Source organism: Dictyostelium purpureum, assembly GCF_000190715.1.
Source record: "Dictyostelium purpureum unplaced genomic scaffold DICPUscaffold_85, whole genome shotgun sequence".
Lineage (NCBI taxonomy): Eukaryota > Evosea > Eumycetozoa > Dictyosteliales > Dictyosteliaceae > Dictyostelium > Dictyostelium purpureum.
The window spans coordinates 1-19194 of NW_003519422.1; the positions used below are offsets into that span (position 1 = coordinate 1).

The following is a 19194-nucleotide window of genomic DNA, read 5'->3' on the forward strand; positions in this document are numbered from 1 at the left end:
ACATATATCTTTTTTATTGCGTTGTGTTTATATAAACTTTCTAAATTTAAATTTTATGTTAATTTAAAAAAAAAAATAAAAAAATAATTATAAAAAAAAATTATACCATTTTTTAAAAAAAATAAAATAAAAAAAATTTTAATATAGTAATAGTAGTGGAATAAATTATATTATATTAATTATTATTATTATTAATAAATAAAATAAATAATTTTTAAAATAAAAAAAAAATAAAAATTTTAAAAAAAAAAATAATTTTAAAAAAAATTCAAAAAAAATTTTATTTTTTTTTTTATTTTTAAATTTTTTTTTTTTTTTAAATAAATTATTATTGATTTTGTTTTCCTTCTACAACAAACACTCTCTCTTTTATATTTTTGTCTCTATATATAACAATTGTTGTTTGTGTTTTTTTTCTATATTTTTATTTTCTAATCTTTCTTATTTGTATATATATATAAATATTAAAATAGATTTATAATTTTTATAAAAAAGAAACAGTTTAGTTGCTTATAACATTGCTTATTTTTTATCTGTTTTATCATATTTTTTGCAATTTATCTTTTTTCATTTCAATCTTTTTTGTTTGTTTCATATATCATCCAACTAAAAAAGAAAAAAGCAAAATATTCAAAGAATATCATTTTTTAAATAAACAATAATATAATTATAATAACAACACAATTGCTAAATTTTCATTTCCTATATATAATATAATAATAGTTTTTAATGATACCATTCAGTAGAAGCTATTTAATAATAAACAATAGAAAGATATAACATTTAGTATATAATAACCGCAATAATATAAAATAACGCACATATAAATATTTCAATAAAACACTCACAACAATCGAATCTTGTTCAAATTCGATTTAATCTTTGTAAATAAACTCTCTCAATCTACTATCAGCATACCAAACAACAAACACTCTTTTCTCACTTTCACCACATAAAATCAAAAACAGCAATAATACCACAATGTCCGATGCACAATTACTATCATGTTTCAATAGATTAGAAAAGATTCTTAACGAAACCAAAATCTATACAAAATTAATGAATATTAACAAAGATGGATTAGCTCCAAATTATTACGACGAAGATGAATGTAGGTTATAAATTTTACACCATATAAAAGATAAAAAATAAAAGATAAAAGATAAAGATAAAAAAAAAAAAAAAAAAAAAAAAAGAAGAAATTGGATAGCATTAAAAAGAAAAGAAAAGAAAAGATTAGAATCAAACATACACACTATATATATTATTATTATTTTTTTCATCTCGTTTTTTTTTTATATTTTTTCTCAATACATTCAAAAAAGTAACTAACATAATATTTTTTATAGTATTATTTCCATTAGAAATAGGTCACGAGATGTACAATAAAACATTAAAAGTATATTTAGAATCAAAAGCTTATATAGAAGGAATCGAAAAGTAATTATTAAAATTTTAAAAATTAATGTGTAAAAAAAAAAAAACCTTTTGTCATATTAAAAATTTCTCACTGAAAATAATTTCAATTTAATTGAAAAATTTTTCAGATATTTTTAAAAAAAAAAATTTTAATTTTTTTAAAAAATATTTTTTAAATTTTTTTTTTTTTTTAAACCAAAATAAAATTTCATAATATTTTATTTTTCATATTAACCAAAAATTTTATTTATTTATTAAACAGATCTTTAAATAAATGTATCGATAAAATTGGTAAAAATGAAAAAGGGTCACACTTAATTAACCAAAATAAATTTAGTTCAAATTCATCATCAAATTCGTCCTCCTCGAGTGATGAGGAATCATCAAAACAAGAAATTGGCCAAAAAAGAAAATCAAAAAAAGTACCACCAAATTCCAAATTAAACAAGAGACTTAAACAGCCAGACACAAAAGAAGATATACCTTCCAATGCAACCACAACCACCACCACCACAACCTCAACTACAACCAAAGACCATAAAATTGAAAAGGATAAATCTGACAAAGAAGGTAAAGCCGATAAATCTGATAAAGAGAATGGTAGTCACACCCCATCCAAAGAAAAGGGTAGTCAATCAACCACACCATTAAAAGATAATAATGGTAATGGTAACAGCGCAAATGGTCAAATCCAACCAGGTCAATTGGTTGCCGCAAGAGACACAAAACTCCAATGGATTTTAGCTAAAGTAAATAGTTATTCGCCTAAAACTCAAAAGTATGAAGTTATCGATGAAGATGAAGATGAACCAAAACGTTTCTCTGTTGGTTCAAAAGATATTCTTCAATTACCAAGTCCAAATAATCTTCCACAAATTCCACTTCAAACTAAAGTTCTTGCTATGTTCCCTGATACTACTGCTTTTTATCCTGCTGTTGTTGTCAATGTTCATAAAGTTAAAGGTAAACCAACTCATTATCACCTTCATTTCGAAGATGACCAAGAAAATGGTGAAACTCCAAATAGACGTGTCAATGCTCAACATGTTATTCAATTAACTAAATAATAATAATAATAATAATAATAATAATAATAATAATAACAATAATTTATTTTTATAATAACAATAATAACAACAATATATTTTATAATATTATAATAATAGTTTGAAAAAATTTAACCAATTCATTTTTTTATATTATTTATTAAATTTTCATGCAGTTCACCCCCAAAAAAAAAATCACAACCACAATCGAATTTCTTTTTATATTTTTTTCATTCATAATGAAATAATATAGTTTAGAAATAAAAAACCCTCTGTAAATTTTCCAATTTATCTTTTTTCTTTTTTTTTTTCATTACAAAAAAAAAAAGAAAAAAGAATTTTAAAAAAAAAACATAAAAAAAATAGAGAAAAATATAAAAAAAAAACAAATAAATAAAAATTTAATTTAAAAAAAAAACTATTTTGTATTTACTTAATAATCTGTAAATTTTAATCAGAAATAATAATTGAAAATATATTATAATTAAAAAAATAAAAAAAAATTTCGTTAATTTTTTTATTTTTTTTTTATTTTTTATAATTTTTTTTAAAATTTTTCATTTTTATAAGAACTATTATTGTTTATTTTGTACATATATAAATTTAATATAAATAATAATACCAAGATGTGTCAACCAGCTGTAGTAACACTTACAAAACCAACTCTCCATGTATATATAAAGTTTTTTTGTTCTTTTTTGCCACATGGCAAATCTATGCATTATATTAATTATTAATTTCTTCTTCTTATAGATTTACAGAGATTGTTTAAGATTAGCAAAATATATAGGTGAATTTGTAAATATATATCAATTTAAATTGAGCGAATATATAAACAAATATTAATATTAATTATTTTTGTACTAATATATTAATTACAATCATACAGAATGGTCATAGCAACAATATGATGAAACAAGTTGGTTTGGTTTTTAGATCAAACAAACTCGAAATTGATGATAAGAAAATAAATGAACAAAAAACAGAGTACATATTAAAAAACATTAATTTTAGATCTTCGATATAATTTTGGGTAGTTTAAATATTTTATTACAAGTAACTAATTAAATATATTATATTTTTTTATATAGTGCTATTCGTTTCTTAACCAATTTTATGCAACACGAAGCTGAAAGAATGGCTAGAAACCAAAAGAAATCAGAAAAAGAATCAACTGCCACACCAAGAACTAAAGCAACTCTTGATTAAAATAACTATGCATCAATATATACAAACACCAATAAAAAAACTATTTAAACTACAAATAATTATTATTATTATTTTAATTATATTTATTTTTTTATAATCTTTTTTTATTATTACTTTTTTTTTTTTTTATTTTTATTTTTTAAAATTTATATAAATTATTTATTATTTATAAAGAAAAATAGTATAGTATAGTATTATCATCATCATATTATTATTATTATTATTATTTGAATTGTTTATTTGTTTTGTGGGTTGGCAATAGCATTAAAGAATTTACTTGGTCTATACATTCTAGAAAGTCTAATTAATTTTTCTTGGATTGGAGTGGCTTTAACACCAAAATCTTTTAATGTTAAAACGTCTTTCTTTGGAACAACAACTAAATCTTGGTTGTGGTAATCGATTTCATCGACAATGAAATTTGGATCACGAGAGAATTGTTCCATTGGTCCAGCAACCATTTTCATAAATTCGGTTGATACTGGTAAATTTAATCTATCATATTGAGCTGTACCTTCAATGATCATATCTAAAAATTGGTCCCAAGTGAAAGTTTCATCACCAGCAAATTCGCAAGTTTTTGCAACAGCTTGTGGGTTTTCAATGGTACTTAAAATACCTTTAGCAAAATCGGAACACTGAATGGTTAAGAAAAAAGAAATAAATAAAAAGATTATTAGTCATAAATAATAATGGTTGCTTTTAAACATAAGATATACTTACATGTAATGGTTGGATTTTATGTTCAGAGTTAAATCTTGGGATGAATGGCCAGTTTTGAGAAACTTTGGACCATTTATTAATAAATCTATCTTCATCACCAAAAATAATGGATGGTCTTACAATGGTGGCTTTTGGGTTGTGTTTTCTGCTAACTTTTTCACCTAAGGCTTTGGTACGAGCAAATTCTGATGAGGCGTCTTCTGAAGCATTTAATGCAGAGACGTAAATATATCTATCAACATTTTGACTTATTCTAGCAATACGTTCAGCAGCATCAACATTGATGTCTTGAAGACTAAAATTACGAGTATCATAATTACGACCAGCTAAATTGATAACAATATTTGAATGTGAAATAGCTCTTTCAATTGATTCTTCATTTCTAATATCATAACGAACTGGAATAATTTGACCTATATCACCTAATACTTTAAGATCACGGAAAGTCCAATCTTCACCTCTGTATGGAACAACAACTTGAACACCTGTACGAGCGAGTGCTTGAACAATATATCTACCAGTAAAACCAGTTGCACCAAAAACTGTTGCAACTAAAGGAAAATGAGATTTCTCTAAATCCAAAACTTTAAATTGATCAGTAGTGAAATTTCTCTATAAAAAAATAATTTTTATAAAAAAAAAAATTAATATATTTAAATTTCTGATTATTTTTTATATTATCATAAATCATTTCCCAATTTCATCATAATCATAAATATTGTTGTTATTGTTATTCTATTGTTATAATTATTATCAATACTATTATTATCAATACTATTATTATTATTGAACCATATAATAATTATTATCATTATTTTTGAGACTGTTAGAATAACTTTAATTTGGTTATCTTTTAGTATTGTTATTATTATTAGGTATTGCTTATTAAAATTTGTTGTTAGTTGTTAGTTGAAAGTCCAAATGTTTAACCTAAAAGGCTTGAGTCAATTGATAGTTTGAGAGATTGTCGCTAATGATGAGAATGATGAATTGGTTTCCTAATAATGATTTAATCTATATCGAGCTGAATGATGAATACCTTGTTTGCAAAGGATGGTAATTTTCTGGCAAAATTTTTGAGCATTTTTTATTAATAATAATTGTTTGTGATTGTAAAATCAAAACACTTTAAAAAAATAATGTGAAAAATGAAAAATATAGAAAAAAAAATTAAAAAAAATTAAAAAAAATTTTAAAAAAAAAAAAAAAAAAAAAAAAATATTTTTTAAAAAATATTTTTTTTATTTTTTTTTATTTAAATAATTAATTTCATTGTGTTTATTTGATTAAACCACACTTCAAATATTTCCTTTTTTAAACAATAGATAAATAAATAAATAAAAAATGAAAAAATAAGAAAATTAAAGAAAAAATTATTTTGTTCAACATTAAGATTTTTTATTTTTTTTTGGTTATTGGTTGTTACAATATGAATCCCAGTCAAAATTTAACACTTTTGGAAAGAGTGATTTAAAATCATTAAACGAGCAATAGTAATCATCACACCCTGGTACTAGTATTGGAGATTCGTTATGCTTAACTAATATTTTAAAATCACTGTTTTGGCCATTTCCACAATCATATAAAAACATTCCAATATTTGTTGCATATGGTACAATTAAACTGGTTTTAAACTTTCTATTTTTTATTTGTTCTAGAGTTGAATTTGCATAAATATGATAGCCATCTTTAAATAAACCTAATAGTGACATGAATGGAACAAGGGTTTCGCTATGACCAAATCTAAAAATATTTTTTGGATTACTATTTTCATTTTTGTCAAATTCTTCCAATGGTCCTTCATCTTTGATATCCTTTGATGGTAGTGGTTCTTGTGATTCTTGTGGTTGTTGTTGTTCTCGTTTATTTTGTTGTTGTTGTGGTGTTGTTGAATTGTTTTGAACATTATTTATAATATTGTCAAAGTGATTGAATATATCTTTTAATAATAGGGAGCTGATTTCATAGTTTATATCATTTCCATAGCCATTGACCCAATAGGTACTTAAATCTTTTGCATATTCCCAATCTAAAATATTCTCTTTACTTAATAAACTACAAAATTGATCTGATATATTATCGATTGCGACTTGATAAACACACGATAAGAAAATACTTTGTACAATTGAATTGGATGGTAACCATTTACCACTTAAACCTAAACGTTCTGATATTTCTCTAGCGATTAATGGATATTTCATTTGTTTCCAAATTGCTTCCTCATTTTCGCTTATTGAACCATCCTTTAATTTATCCGTGTATTTTTTACAGTTTAAAAAAAAGCTTAATAAATTATCATTTTCTAAATTTGATGTTTGAATATGAACAGGTTGAAAATTTCCGGGTAGTTTACCAGTTCCTTCAAAAAGGCCATATGAGAATGATGAAGCACTAACTCCAGTTCTTGGTATAATGGTGGATGATATTTTATAAGATTGAGGACTATATGGTGTTTCAAAATAGTTTGGATGTTTCTCTAATAGTCTCTTTGAAATATTGTAGTGTTCTATATTCCCCAATTCAATTAAATTCCCTGCCAATTCTCTTTGATATGGAATTTCGTAATTTCTTAACCATTCAAATTCTTCTCCAACTATTAATGATTTGATCTTTTGAATTTCTTTTTTTAAACTATCAAATTTATTTAAAATTTTAATTTCTGGGTATCTACTGCCATGTCTTAAAACTATATCCATTGAAACTAATTTACAATTTGGTATTGGATTAATAAATGAGTTACTATTATAAAATCCATTTGTGTGGTATGGTGTTTTGGTTGTTAAATGTTTATTTAAAAATTCAATATCATAGTTTTGTTTAAAGTTTATATATTTATTATTAATATTATTATTACTATTGAAAATATTAATATTTTCTTTAGTTTTTATAGAATTTGAAGATAGTATTATTGGCACAAAAATAAAGTAAAATATAATTTTGAAAACTATAATGTTGTTTATTTTCATTATTATTAGAGTGATTATAAATAAATAGTATTTGATATTTATGAATATTTCTATTATTTCTTTTTAATGAAAAAAAATAAAAAATTAAATGTTTTTTTTTTATTTTATTTTATTTTATTTTTTATTTTATTTAAATCCTAAATCCACAACTTAAGAAAAATGTGGTTTAAAATCCAATGGGTGGTAAATGTAAAAAAAAAAAAAAAACCAAAAAAACCAAAAAAATAATATTATAGATCTTTGTTTAATTTTATTTTGTCTTTAAAAGGTAATTTTTATAATTTTTAAAAATTTTATTTTTATTTTTTTTATTTATTTATTTTATTTATTTATTTGTTGTCAAAATATTTACAAAATTATTGTCGTTTCTTACCTTTGCCAGAATTTTTAATAAACTATTGGCATTTTTCTTTCTTTTTATTATTTTTTTATTATTTTTTTATTATTTTTATTGATAATGAATTTGAAAAATAAATATTAGGTATTAATCTTAACTCTTCATTAATTCAAATATTATTTAAATGATGAGTAGATTCAAGTGAATATTTTAAACAAGTATTAATTTTCTCCCTGTTATAAAAATAATAATTTTTATGATTAGTAAAAATAAAATTGTAATTATTAAAAATAAATTATTTATTTAAATCTTTATTAAATAACAATACATACCCTTCTAGTACTAAAAAAATTCTAATAAAGTTTAAAAAAAAAAATAACTTTAACCTAAAAGTTTATACATTATTATTATTTATTATTATCTGCAATACACATATTTATGTTTTTTTTAAAAAATAATTTTATTTTTTTAAATTAAATTTTTTTTTTTTATTTTTATTTTTTTATTTTTTATTTTTAATTTTATTTTTTTTTAAATTTTTAAGCTTTTTTGGTTTCATAATTTTGTGCACCCCATGTCTCATTTTTTAAAGATTAAAGGTTTAATTTATTCATAATAATTTTGTATAAATGCAAAATTTTTTTTTATTCTTCTTTTAATTTAATAAACATAAAACAATAAATATAACAATAAAATAGAATATATATAAAACATGGTTCAATTATATATTAGACAAAAAATTTTTTCAGCTTCGGATAAATACAAGATTTATGATGAGTATCAAAGAGTGGTTTTTCAATGTAAATCAAAGATATTATCGTGGGGAAGTAAAATTAAAATGTATGATGCAAGTGGTGAAAATTTAATTTATTATATAAAGGAAAAAATTAGATTTTCATTTTATAGAAAGTATTATATTTACGATAATGTTGGCAACGAAATATGCTGTATTAAACAAGATGCATTGATTAAACCAAAGTTAGTTATAAAAATGTCTGATGGAAGTGACGAGTTTGATATCAAGGGTAATTGGTTGGCTTACGAGTTTTCAATTTTAAACGATAAATTACAAATTGGTAGTGTTAGGAAGAAGGTTCTCTCTTGGGCCGATACCTATAATTTAGATATAAATGATTCTTTTAATCCTGCCTTATTTGCCGCTTTTGTTATTGTGGTTGATACATGTTATCATAATAATAATAATAATAATTAAAAATAAAATTTAGAAATAAAATAAAAACTTTATAGTCAAAATAAAATAAAAAAACCAATAACACTCCACCACAAACACACCTAAATTTTCAAAAAAATAAAAATAAAAAAAAAAAAAACTTTAATAATAAAATAAAAAAATAATAAAAATAATAAAATAACAATATCAACAATAGACAATAAAAACAGTAGTAATAATAATAACAATAATACAAATAACAATAACAACAATAACTTTTAAATTATAATAGTATTTATTTAAATTTAAAAAATAAAATATATTTAAAAAAAAAAAAAATGGTTAAATTCTTTATTAAAGCTAATTTTCTATCAAAGAAATATTCAATATTTAATGAGGAGGATAATTTGGTTTACACTGCCGAATCGGACAGTTTAATTAAAGCAAGAGTTAGATTATTGGATACCTCGAATCAACTATTATATTATATTAAAAAAACATCGGTATTTCCAATTAAAAGAACATTTGAAATATATCAAGATAACAAACTATTTGCCATTACAAAGCATAGAATAGGATGGTTAAAAGAAAATTATTTAATAACTTTAGTAAACAATAATAATAATAATAATAATAATAATAATATTCAATTAGAACCAAATCAAGATGCAAATGAGGATTTTGATAATAGTAGTCTATCATTCAAAGTTAGAGTAAATGGGAGAGAAAGAGACTATATAATTTTAAACGATGATTCATTACAGGTTGGAAGTGTCAAGAGAAAGCATGTTAAATTCAGGGATACTTATTATATGGATATTTCTGATTTGCTTGACCCAGTGTTCTTTCTAACCATCGTAATCATTATGGATAAATGTAGAGATAAAAGAAGAACCTAAAAGATGGAGAACTTATGCAATTTAATTCCGATATTTTTTTTTGTAAATTAAATAAATAAAAAAATGTACAATTGTATGTAAAGTAAAGTTATTTTTTTTATTTATTTTTTTTTAATTTTATTTATTTTTATTTTTAACACACATTTTTTTTTTTTTATTTATATCTTTTAAAATATTATTTATTTAATTATTTATATATTTATTTTAATAGTATATCTTTTTTATATAATTATGGTACAGTTATATATTAGGCAGAGGTGCTTTCAAGTTGCAGAGAAATATAAGGTTTATGACGAAAACCAAGGTGTTGTTTATTGGTTACAAGCCAAGCCATATAGTTTAGGTGCTAAAATTAAAATGTATGATGCAACAACAGACAAGTTAATTTATTATATAAAGGAGAATGTAAAATGGTCACTTCATAGAGCATATGAAATATTTGATGATCAAAAGCAATTGGTTTGTACTGTAAAATCAACATCTCTTTTAAAGGCAAAGTTCGATATTGAAATGAATGGTTTGGATTCCAACGGCGAAGCTGAAAAGTACGAAGTTAAAGGAAATTTCAGTGCATTACATTTTGAATTGTTAAATGACAAACTTCAAATAGGTAAAGTTGAAAAAAAAATAGTCTGGTGGGGGGAGGCTTATATTTTAGATATCCATGATTCTTTTAATCCTGCTTTGTTTACTGCAATGGTGGTCATTATCGATTCTTTTATTGGCGGTAATAAAAATAGTGGATTTGGTAATGGAATATAAAAATATAATATTATTTCAAATATTTAATAATATTACTTTATTTTAAATAGTAGTGGTTTAAATCTAAATAAATATTAATTTTATAATAAAATAAAATTAATTATAATAATAAAAATAAATTAATTTTTTTTTTAATTTTAAATTTTAAAATTTTTTTTTTTTTTTAAATTTAAAAAATTTTTTATAGTAATTTTTTATTTTTTTTTTTGAAATTAAAACTATTTGTAATAACAATCGGAATTATGATAAAATAAAAGAGATAAATAATAATTTAAAATAAAGTATATACAATAATTTTTTTTTTTCTTTTATAGAATATTTATATATAAAGAAATTAAAATGAAAACTGTATTTTCAAATAAAGTATTTTCAATTAAATCAACTATTATAGTAATAATTTAATTTTATTTATTTTTAATTATTTTTTAAAAAAAAAAAAATTTTAGAAAAGTTATTTAAAGGATGATTTTAAAAATTAAATAATCATTAAATCATAAATTCAAATATTAAACAAACAAACAAATAAAAAACTTATTAAAATATAAATATTAAAATATAATAACAAAATGTCAAACTCAGTTCACCCAGGAGATAAATCACAATCATATTACAACGCTACTAAAGATGCCGCTGTAAATACTTATAATGCCACCAAAGATGCCGCTGTAAATACATACGAAGCTACTAAAGATGCTTTAAATAATGGAATTAATTATGTAGCCGAATCAATTCAACCAGTCATCGATAAAACCAAAGAAATGGGTTCAAATGCCACCAATTCTCTAAGTGAAGGCTACGATAGTATGATGCACAAAACATCCGAAATGATGACACAAGCAAAACATAACACCGAAGAGACAATGGAGAAATGCGAACATTGGACAGAAGAACAAAAGGATGCATTCTGTGATAAATGCAAAGAATTAAAAAAACAAGCCGACAACGCCTCTGAAAATGCAGGAAAGAATATTAAATCAACAGCAAATGATTTCAACGATAAAATGAATGAGGCTGGAAAAGAAATTAAAGATAAAACAAATGAATTATCAAAAGATACTAAAAATGCATTTAACAACGCAGGCGATAAAATGAACGATGCCGCAAAAGATGCCAAAGATAAAACCAACAGTTGGGCTCAAGATATAAAGGAAGCTACCAATGATGCAGCCGAAGATGTCAAAGATAAAACCAATGAATGGTCAAAAGATGCCAAAAACGCTCTTAATGATGCCGGTGATAAAATGAATGATGCAGCCAAAGATATCAAAAAGAAAGCTCAATAGAAAATATTAAAATATCAATTTTTTTCCTTTTGTAAATAATCATACATAAAAAAAAAATAAAAAAAAAATAAATAAATAAAAAAAATCAATCTTTTAAATATACATATTTTTACCTATAAACTAAATTGTTTATTTTTTACTATATTTAACAACCATATGTTTTATTTTACATCAGATCGAAATGGGGGCAATTTTAAACAAATAAATACCATGAAAAATAAATCATGGTTAAAATTATTTTTTAATTTTTTCAAAATCTATGATATTTTAAAAATATCAATTTATAAATAGATTTTCACAATTATTTATTTATATGTTTTTTTTTTTTTTGTAACATTTTATTTTTTTTGAAATCTTTAATCTATTAAATTTTGTAGTTTTTGTTTTATCATATTTTATGATTATTTATTCGCATATATAAATACACATAAATATAGATATAAAAAAAAAATAAAAATGTGTAATTTTTGTGTGGATGTGTGTGAGAGGGTTAATGTGCAAGTGGGGTTAAGTAAAATTAACATTTTTATTACACTAACTACCACCAACACAAACAACTAATTTATAAATAAAAAAAGAAATAAAAGATAAATTTTTTTATTATAATAAAATATATTTTTATTTTTAAACTAAATATATATATACTATATGAGAAATGAATATATTTTTAAATCGATAAAAATATTTAAAAATTTGGTAAAGATAAACAACCAAAAAAAGATAATTTTTTTTTTGTTTATTTTTTTTTTTTGCTTGTGTATTTTTTTTTATTATTTCTTCTTTATTATATTTTATTTTTTTATAATTATAATTATATAATGTATTACTAAAAATATTTTATTTATAAAAAAATATTTTTTTTTAAAAAAAAAAAATGATTAAAAATTTTTTTTTAATTTTTATTTTGTTAAGCAATTTATTTATTTTTGTTAAACCCTCAAGCAATAAAAACAACTCTGCTAATCAGTTATCGATACCCAATTTACAAAACAATAATTTAATAACCAATAATCAAGTAACAGACAATCTACAAAATTTTTCAAACAACACCTTGTGGGGTGATAAGGGATTAATACCCTCAATCAATGATAATGTTAAGATAGATTCAGGTTTTAATATAATATTGGATAAAATTTCAATAATAAATAGCTTAATAATAAATAAAAACTCTTCACTATTAGTTAAAGAAAACCTTTTTATTAGCGACAATTTAAAAACCGAAAATGGTTCATCATTCATTTTAGATTCCCCCAATTACGAAAATAGTATTATTAATGTTGGTGGTGATGCCACTTTTATTGGTAATATATATGTTAATACATTTTTTAATTTATTTACAAACAAAACAATTAATATTTATGGAACACTAAATTTAAGTAGGTATTCAACAATTAACATAATTAATAAAAAATAAAAATATAATATAACTAAACTTACTTAATCTGTATCATTTATATTTTTTAAAAAGATGGTATATACTTTGTAAATAGCTTCACAAAATTATCAGGACATCAATATGGATCCTATGGATCAGTTATAGACTATAGAAACATTACAGAATTTTATCAAAACTCTCAAATTATGGACCATGGTTTAGTTTTAATAAACCCAGCTTGTGACTTGCTATTAAAGAGCTCAGCATTCACTTTTATTAGCTCTAAAATGGAAAACAATGGAAATAATTTAATTTCAGTAGATAATAGTGGACTAATATTAAACAACTCCTCAATCGAACTTTCAAATGTAACCATAGATTTAAAACAAGATAGTATGATCAACTGTAATAGAAATTCATTTATAGAAATAAAATCGAGTATTTTCAAAAAAAATAACTCATCATTCGTAGTACAGCATAATTCAAAGTCATTACTTTTAAATACAGATCTAAGGTTTTATAACATGTCTCAAATTTTATTATATAACGACAGTACATTAGATTTCACCAAAGGAACAATGCAACTTTTTGACTCGTATTTAAATATTTATAATGGATCGGTTTTAACTTTAAATGGCGAATTAGAATCATTCAAATGTTATAATAAATCATCAGTAGAAATATCTCATCTAGGAACCTTTATTATTAAAGGTCAATTAAACCTATTTGATAGTAGCTCCATCAAGTGTAAAAAAGGTTCCATTTTAACCATCAATGGTACATTGGTTCATAATCAAAACTCATTCATAAATTCTACTTTGGCCGATATAAACCTGTTTGGTGACTTACTTTTAAAAGATAAATCATTTGTGCAATCAGATAGATCAAATTTTAATATAATGGGCAATCTTATATTGGAGGACAATTCAACAGCTTTAAAATTAAAAAATTCTACATTTCTAGTACCTGGATCAGTCATTATTAAATCCTCAATGCTATTAGATAGTTCATATATGTTTATAAAAGGTAATTTCATTTCAAATGTATGTATAACTATAATTTAAATTATTTATTTTACTAAGTTTATTAAATGTATTAATCAATTTATATTTTGTGTAACAGAATAAACTACCTTCCAATTTTACAAACTCTAGAATAAATGTTAGCGGCGATGTAAAATTAAATGGTGTTTTATCATTTAATAGAACAAATATAGTGACATATTCGAATTTTTTAATTAGAGGTGAAATTATTGGTAATAAGATGGATGTTCAGTCATCTGGTCATTTTGAAGTGGGTAAAAATGCCTCATTTTTATGTAACCAATGCATCTTAGACATTAGTTTGGATGGTGAATTCGTTTATGACTCATTTTCAATCATTAAATTAAATGCAACAAAAATTAACAATAGAAAGGGTATAGTTAGAAGTTTTGGTACAATACATATTATCCGAGGCTCATCCATAGATAACACAGGTACTTTTGAACATAGCTCAAACATATTTTTTGGTTTGTCACCCAATGGAATGCTAAAAGATAATAATTTAAATTCATCATCGGAAGAGTATGAGTTTATAGAAAAAGCCATTATTAGTAATAAAGGAATATGGAGATGTATCGAAAATGAAGCAAAAGATGACAATGTAATAGAATTACCATTCTACAACAATGGGGATTTAGAAATCCACGGAACATCTCATACAGAATTTAAGTATCTTCATCAAGAAAAAGGCTCTATTAATCTATTAGATGGCGGCTCTATTGGATCAAATACTTCAATTCATTTAAATTATGGTTCAATTTTGGGAAATGGTACTATACATGGTAATATCAATAGTAGCAATGGTGAAATTGGTCACCTATTCGAACTAAATGATCTTTTAATCAATGGTAATTTACATTTTAATAGTAACTCTTCAAGGATTGTAATCAACATCGACCATGACCAATCATTCTCAAAGATCCAAGTTAATAAAGATATAGTTTTAAATCAAGGTGGTGCAGAACTGATTTTTGTTATTCACCAAGAAATGACTAGATCTGGAGAACTCGAATTTTTAAGATACAACCAAATAATGGGAGGTGATTTCGATAAAATTAGATTCCTTATTTACGATCCTATAACATTAACAACTAAACATCAAAATGATTTAAATGATATTAATGGCTGCAATGCATTCATCAAAAAAGGACATAGATCTCTTTCTCTACTCTTCTCAAGTTGCACACCCAAAACCCTTCAATTCTATTATAAATATATATTTTTATCTACATTCATGGTTCTATTATCGGTTGTATCATCAGTAATAATATTAAAAAGACATTTTATAAAAACTAAATATATGTATTGGAGAGATAGATCCAGGGAATCAAGATATATCAAAAGAAATAATAGTAATAACAGTAATAATTAATTGTAATATTTTATTTATTCACTTTTTTTTATACTATAATTAGAAAATAAATAAAAAAAAATAAAAAAAAATAAAATACTATTTATATTTATAATCGAATTAATAATATTTTTTAAAAATATCCAAATATCTTCCTTTTTTTAAAATTTCTATTTTTTTTCTTTTTTTAAATTTTTTGAATTTTTTTTTCATAAAAATGTCATTAAATAATTATGTATATTTTTTCAAAATAAAATTGATATCTTTTTATAAAATGTAAAGAGGATTATGTCATCAGTTTTATGGTCGAAAAAAAAAACTATAAATGTTTTAAAATTAGTTTTTTTATTAATAAACAAACAAATAAACAATCAATCAAATAAAAAAACGAATAACTAAATAAATAAACAAAAAACAATGAATTATTTAAATAAACTTTCAATTAGAAGCTTAACAAGATTAGCTACAAAATCATATAGACCCCCACATGTTTTCCAACAAAGAAATTTTTTTAGAATCATTAATGAATATGAAAAAGGTGTTATTTTTATTTTAGGTAAATTTTATAAAATTAAAGAACCAGGTTTCAGAATTGTTTTTCCATTTATTCAAACATGTGAAATTGTAGACTCTCGTTTACATTCAGAAACACTCGATAAACAAGAAATTATCTCAAAAGATAATATATCATTAATTGTAGATGCTATTGTTTTTTTTAAGGTAAATAGTAACAATAGAAGCAATTTTAAAAGTAATAGTTTACTAAATATATTTTAAAAATAACAATAGGTTAGTAACCCAGAGTTTTTAATTAATAGAGTATTTGACCCAAGAAAGATCATTCAAGAGTTTGTTCAAATAAAAATCCGTGAATTATTATCAAATAATACCCTTCAAGAAATTTTAGTTAATCGTGAAAAATTTTCAAATGAAATTTATGACTCTGCTGCAAGTTTATCATCGTGGGGTCTCAAGGTTGAAAGAGTTAATTTAAAAGATATCAAATTTGAAAACTCTATTGTACGAGCAATGGCTAAAGTTGCAGAAGCTGAACAACTACGTCAATCAAAACTAATTCATGCTCAATCTGAAGTGCAAACTGCTGAAAAGATTCTTCTTGCTGCAAATATGCTTGAAAACAACCCAGTTGCAATTAGAATAAAAGAATTAGATATTTTATCACAAATTGCCAAAGAGCAATCAAATACTATTGTCTACATTCCCGGTACAGTATTTGACAAAGTTCCAAAAACTCAAGATGCAATAGTAAATCTTGCTAATAACTAAACCCACCCTTTATTAAAAAAAAAAAATAAACATATTTACCGATTTTTTCCCACATAAAAAAAAAGAATAAATAATCTAAATAAAACTATAAAAATATTGTTTTTTTTTTTTGTAATATAAATATTATATTACTACCAAATAAATAAAATTTATTAATTTAAATATCTTTATGTTGATCATGGATTTTTTGAGCTCTACCACTGGCATCGGTAGAAGTACTCCATTTTGGAACCCAATGTTGAACAGTTTCTCTACATTCTTTTCCTGGGAAGAGTTGTTCGAATAATCTACGGTAGAGGAAAGCTTCTTTAGTATCTGGGGTATCATCTGGGAAATAAGTTTCCCTTTTAGCAAATTCTTCATTTGTAATTTCAGATTCAGCATATTCCTTTAATCCATCAATCCAGCTATAACCAACACCATCTGAAAATTGTTCTTTTTGACGCCATAAAACTGAATCTGGTAAATATGGTTTTTCCTTGCTTTCGAATGCCTTTCTTAAAATGTATTTTTCCATTCTCTTTTTACCTTCAGCATCGGTACAAACTTTATGAGTTGGTGAAACAGACATAGCAGTTTGGAGGAAACCTTGATCTAAGAATGGAACACGTACTTCAACACCCCAAGCAGCAGTTGATTTGTTGGCTCTAAGACAATCGAATGAATGAAGAGCTTTAATACGACGAACACATTCGCTGTGGAATTCATTGGCATCTGGAGCGTTGTGGAAGTATAAATAACCACCAAAGATTTCATCTGAACCCTCACCTGATAAAACCATCTTTACACCCATAGCTTTAATTTTTCTTGATAAAAAGTACATTGGAGTTGAAGCTCTAATTGTAGTGACATCGTAGGTTTCTAAATGTTTAATAACATCAGAAAGAGCATCAATACCTTCTTGAACGGTAAAGTTATATTCGTGGTGAACAGTACCAAGGAAGCTAGCAACTTCACGAGCAGCTTTAAGATCTGGGGCATCCTTTAAACCAATACAGAATGAGTGAATTCTTGGCCACCAAGCACGTGATTGTTCGTGATCTTCAATTCTTTTTTCGGCGTGTCTGCTAACAATACTTGCAACTAATGAAGAATCTAAACCACCTGATAATAAAACACCATATGGGACATCACTCATCATTCTAGAGACAACAGCTTTTTCAAAAGCATCTTTAATTAATGGAAGTACTTGTTCTTCAGTGCTTGGTTGTGGCTCAGCACCCATAATCCAATCTGGTTTATAATATCTAACAAATTCTTTAGTTTTGCTTGAATAATAGAAACCTGGTGGAAAAGCTTCGAATCTATAACAATCATCTTTTAATGCTTTCATTTCTGATGCAAACCAAACAGCACCATCTTTGCTCCAACCAATATATAATGGAACTATATAAATTTAGTATTTAAAAAATAAACAATTAGTTAAAAAGTTGTGAAATATTTAATATTAACTATTATACATACCAACACCAATTGGATCACGAGCAGCTAAAAAAGTGTTAGCTTTTGAATCATAGACAACAAAAGCAAAATCACCGTTGAGTAAATGTACAAAATCATCACCTTTATCTTCATAGAGATGTAAAATTGGTTCACAATCACTGTGGGTTTTGAATGTGTGTTTACCGGTGGCAATTAATTCTTCTCTTAATTGTTCGTGGTTATAAATTTCACCGTTGACAGTAAGGGCAATAGTTTCATCTTCGTTTAATAATGGTTGAGCACCGTTTTCTAAACCAACAATAGCTAAACGTTCGTGGGTAAGAACTGAGTCTTTAGTTTGGAAAATACCGTTCCAATCTGGGCCTCTATGTCTAAGTCTTGATGATAATGAAAGAGCTTTCTTTCTTAATTTGCTTGGATCTTCTAATGAGTTTAAAATTGCTAAAATACCGCACATTATTATTATCTATATTACTATCTATTAATTTTAATTAATAAAATCAAAAAAAAAAAAAATCACAAATGAAAAAATGGTGTTAATTAAAAAAAAAAAAAATTATTAAAAATAAAAATCATTTTTAAATATACTTTTTTTGACTTTTTATATCTCCAAAAAGTGTGTGTGTTGGTGTGTTTTGACTTTAAAGTCTATTTATATTTATAATTTATTAATGAAAAAAAATAAAAAAAAACTTATGCTTTTTATACACAAAAAATAAATAAAAAAAAAAGAAAAAAAAATTAAAAAAAATCAATATATAATAGATTTTTTCCTCAAAAAAAAAAATCATTGCATATAAGCATTTTTAAAAAACCAAAAAAATTTTTTTATTAATAATCATTTTTTTTAATTTTTTTTTTTTTTTTTGATTTTTTAAAA

At 23.3% G+C, this 19194-nt stretch overlaps 11 protein-coding genes across 11 annotated transcripts; 8 read left to right on the forward strand and 3 right to left on the reverse strand.

Annotated features, from left to right (window-relative positions):
- The first annotated feature begins 880 nt into the window (after window positions 1-880).
- Window positions 881-2873, forward strand: DICPUDRAFT_54579 (uncharacterized protein). The gene is made up of 3 exons (XM_003286930.1): window positions 881-1111; window positions 1350-1440; window positions 1682-2873. Exons 1-3 carry the CDS (start codon window positions 982-984, stop codon window positions 2484-2486), a joined length of 1026 nt encoding a protein of 341 aa, XP_003286978.1. The 5' UTR covers window positions 881-981; the 3' UTR covers window positions 2487-2873.
- Window positions 2874-3091: 218 nt separating this feature from the next.
- On the forward strand, window positions 3092-3674 carry DICPUDRAFT_31754 (uncharacterized protein; the record flags this gene model as incomplete). The annotated part of the gene is made up of 4 exons (XM_003286931.1): window positions 3092-3136; window positions 3219-3263; window positions 3355-3452; window positions 3557-3674. 4 exons carry the CDS (start codon window positions 3092-3094, stop codon window positions 3672-3674), a joined length of 306 nt encoding a protein of 101 aa, XP_003286979.1.
- Window positions 3675-3815: 141 nt separating this feature from the next.
- DICPUDRAFT_97564 (uncharacterized protein) lies at window positions 3816-5481 on the reverse strand (the record flags this gene model as incomplete). The annotated part of the gene is made up of 3 exons (XM_003286944.1): window positions 3816-4312; window positions 4398-5009; window positions 5437-5481. The coding sequence occupies 3 exons, from the start codon at window positions 5479-5481 to the stop codon at window positions 3911-3913; spliced, it is 1059 nt and encodes a 352-aa protein (XP_003286992.1). The 3' UTR covers window positions 3816-3910.
- A 326-nt stretch (window positions 5482-5807) lies between these two features.
- DICPUDRAFT_54584 (uncharacterized protein) lies at window positions 5808-7503 on the reverse strand. Its single transcript, XM_003286945.1, has one exon. It carries the CDS (start codon window positions 7361-7363, stop codon window positions 5810-5812), a length of 1554 nt encoding a protein of 517 aa, XP_003286993.1. The 5' UTR covers window positions 7364-7503; the 3' UTR covers window positions 5808-5809.
- A 909-nt stretch (window positions 7504-8412) lies between these two features.
- On the forward strand, window positions 8413-8913 carry DICPUDRAFT_151024 (uncharacterized protein; the record flags this gene model as incomplete). The annotated part of the gene is made up of 1 exon (XM_003286932.1): window positions 8413-8913. One exon carries the CDS (start codon window positions 8413-8415, stop codon window positions 8911-8913), a length of 501 nt encoding a protein of 166 aa, XP_003286980.1.
- A 296-nt stretch (window positions 8914-9209) lies between these two features.
- DICPUDRAFT_151025 (uncharacterized protein) lies at window positions 9210-9770 on the forward strand (the record flags this gene model as incomplete). Its single annotated transcript, XM_003286933.1, has 1 exon — window positions 9210-9770. One exon carries the CDS (start codon window positions 9210-9212, stop codon window positions 9768-9770), a length of 561 nt encoding a protein of 186 aa, XP_003286981.1.
- Window positions 9771-10127: 357 nt separating this feature from the next.
- On the forward strand, window positions 10128-10532 carry DICPUDRAFT_151026 (uncharacterized protein; the record flags this gene model as incomplete). Its single annotated transcript, XM_003286934.1, has 1 exon — window positions 10128-10532. One exon carries the CDS (start codon window positions 10128-10130, stop codon window positions 10530-10532), a length of 405 nt encoding a protein of 134 aa, XP_003286982.1.
- Window positions 10533-10790: 258 nt separating this feature from the next.
- Window positions 10791-11920, forward strand: DICPUDRAFT_91824 (uncharacterized protein). The gene has a single exon (XM_003286935.1). The coding sequence runs from the start codon at window positions 11099-11101 to the stop codon at window positions 11813-11815; it is 717 nt and encodes a 238-aa protein (XP_003286983.1). The 5' UTR covers window positions 10791-11098; the 3' UTR covers window positions 11816-11920.
- Window positions 11921-12689: 769 nt separating this feature from the next.
- DICPUDRAFT_31764 (uncharacterized protein) lies at window positions 12690-15605 on the forward strand (the record flags this gene model as incomplete). The annotated part of the gene is made up of 3 exons (XM_003286936.1): window positions 12690-13191; window positions 13284-14233; window positions 14313-15605. The coding sequence occupies 3 exons, from the start codon at window positions 12690-12692 to the stop codon at window positions 15603-15605; spliced, it is 2745 nt and encodes a 914-aa protein (XP_003286984.1).
- Window positions 15606-16094: 489 nt separating this feature from the next.
- On the forward strand, window positions 16095-16784 carry DICPUDRAFT_9150 (uncharacterized protein; the record flags this gene model as incomplete). Its single annotated transcript, XM_003286937.1, has 2 exons — window positions 16095-16304; window positions 16374-16784. Coding segments are annotated over 2 exons (621 nt in total), but the record flags the coding sequence as incomplete, so codon positions are not given.
- A 244-nt stretch (window positions 16785-17028) lies between these two features.
- DICPUDRAFT_151030 (asparagine synthetase) lies at window positions 17029-18771 on the reverse strand (the record flags this gene model as incomplete). Its single annotated transcript, XM_003286946.1, has 2 exons — window positions 17029-18257; window positions 18336-18771. The coding sequence occupies 2 exons, from the start codon at window positions 18769-18771 to the stop codon at window positions 17029-17031; spliced, it is 1665 nt and encodes a 554-aa protein (XP_003286994.1).
- Between the last annotated feature and the right edge of the window lie 423 nt (window positions 18772-19194).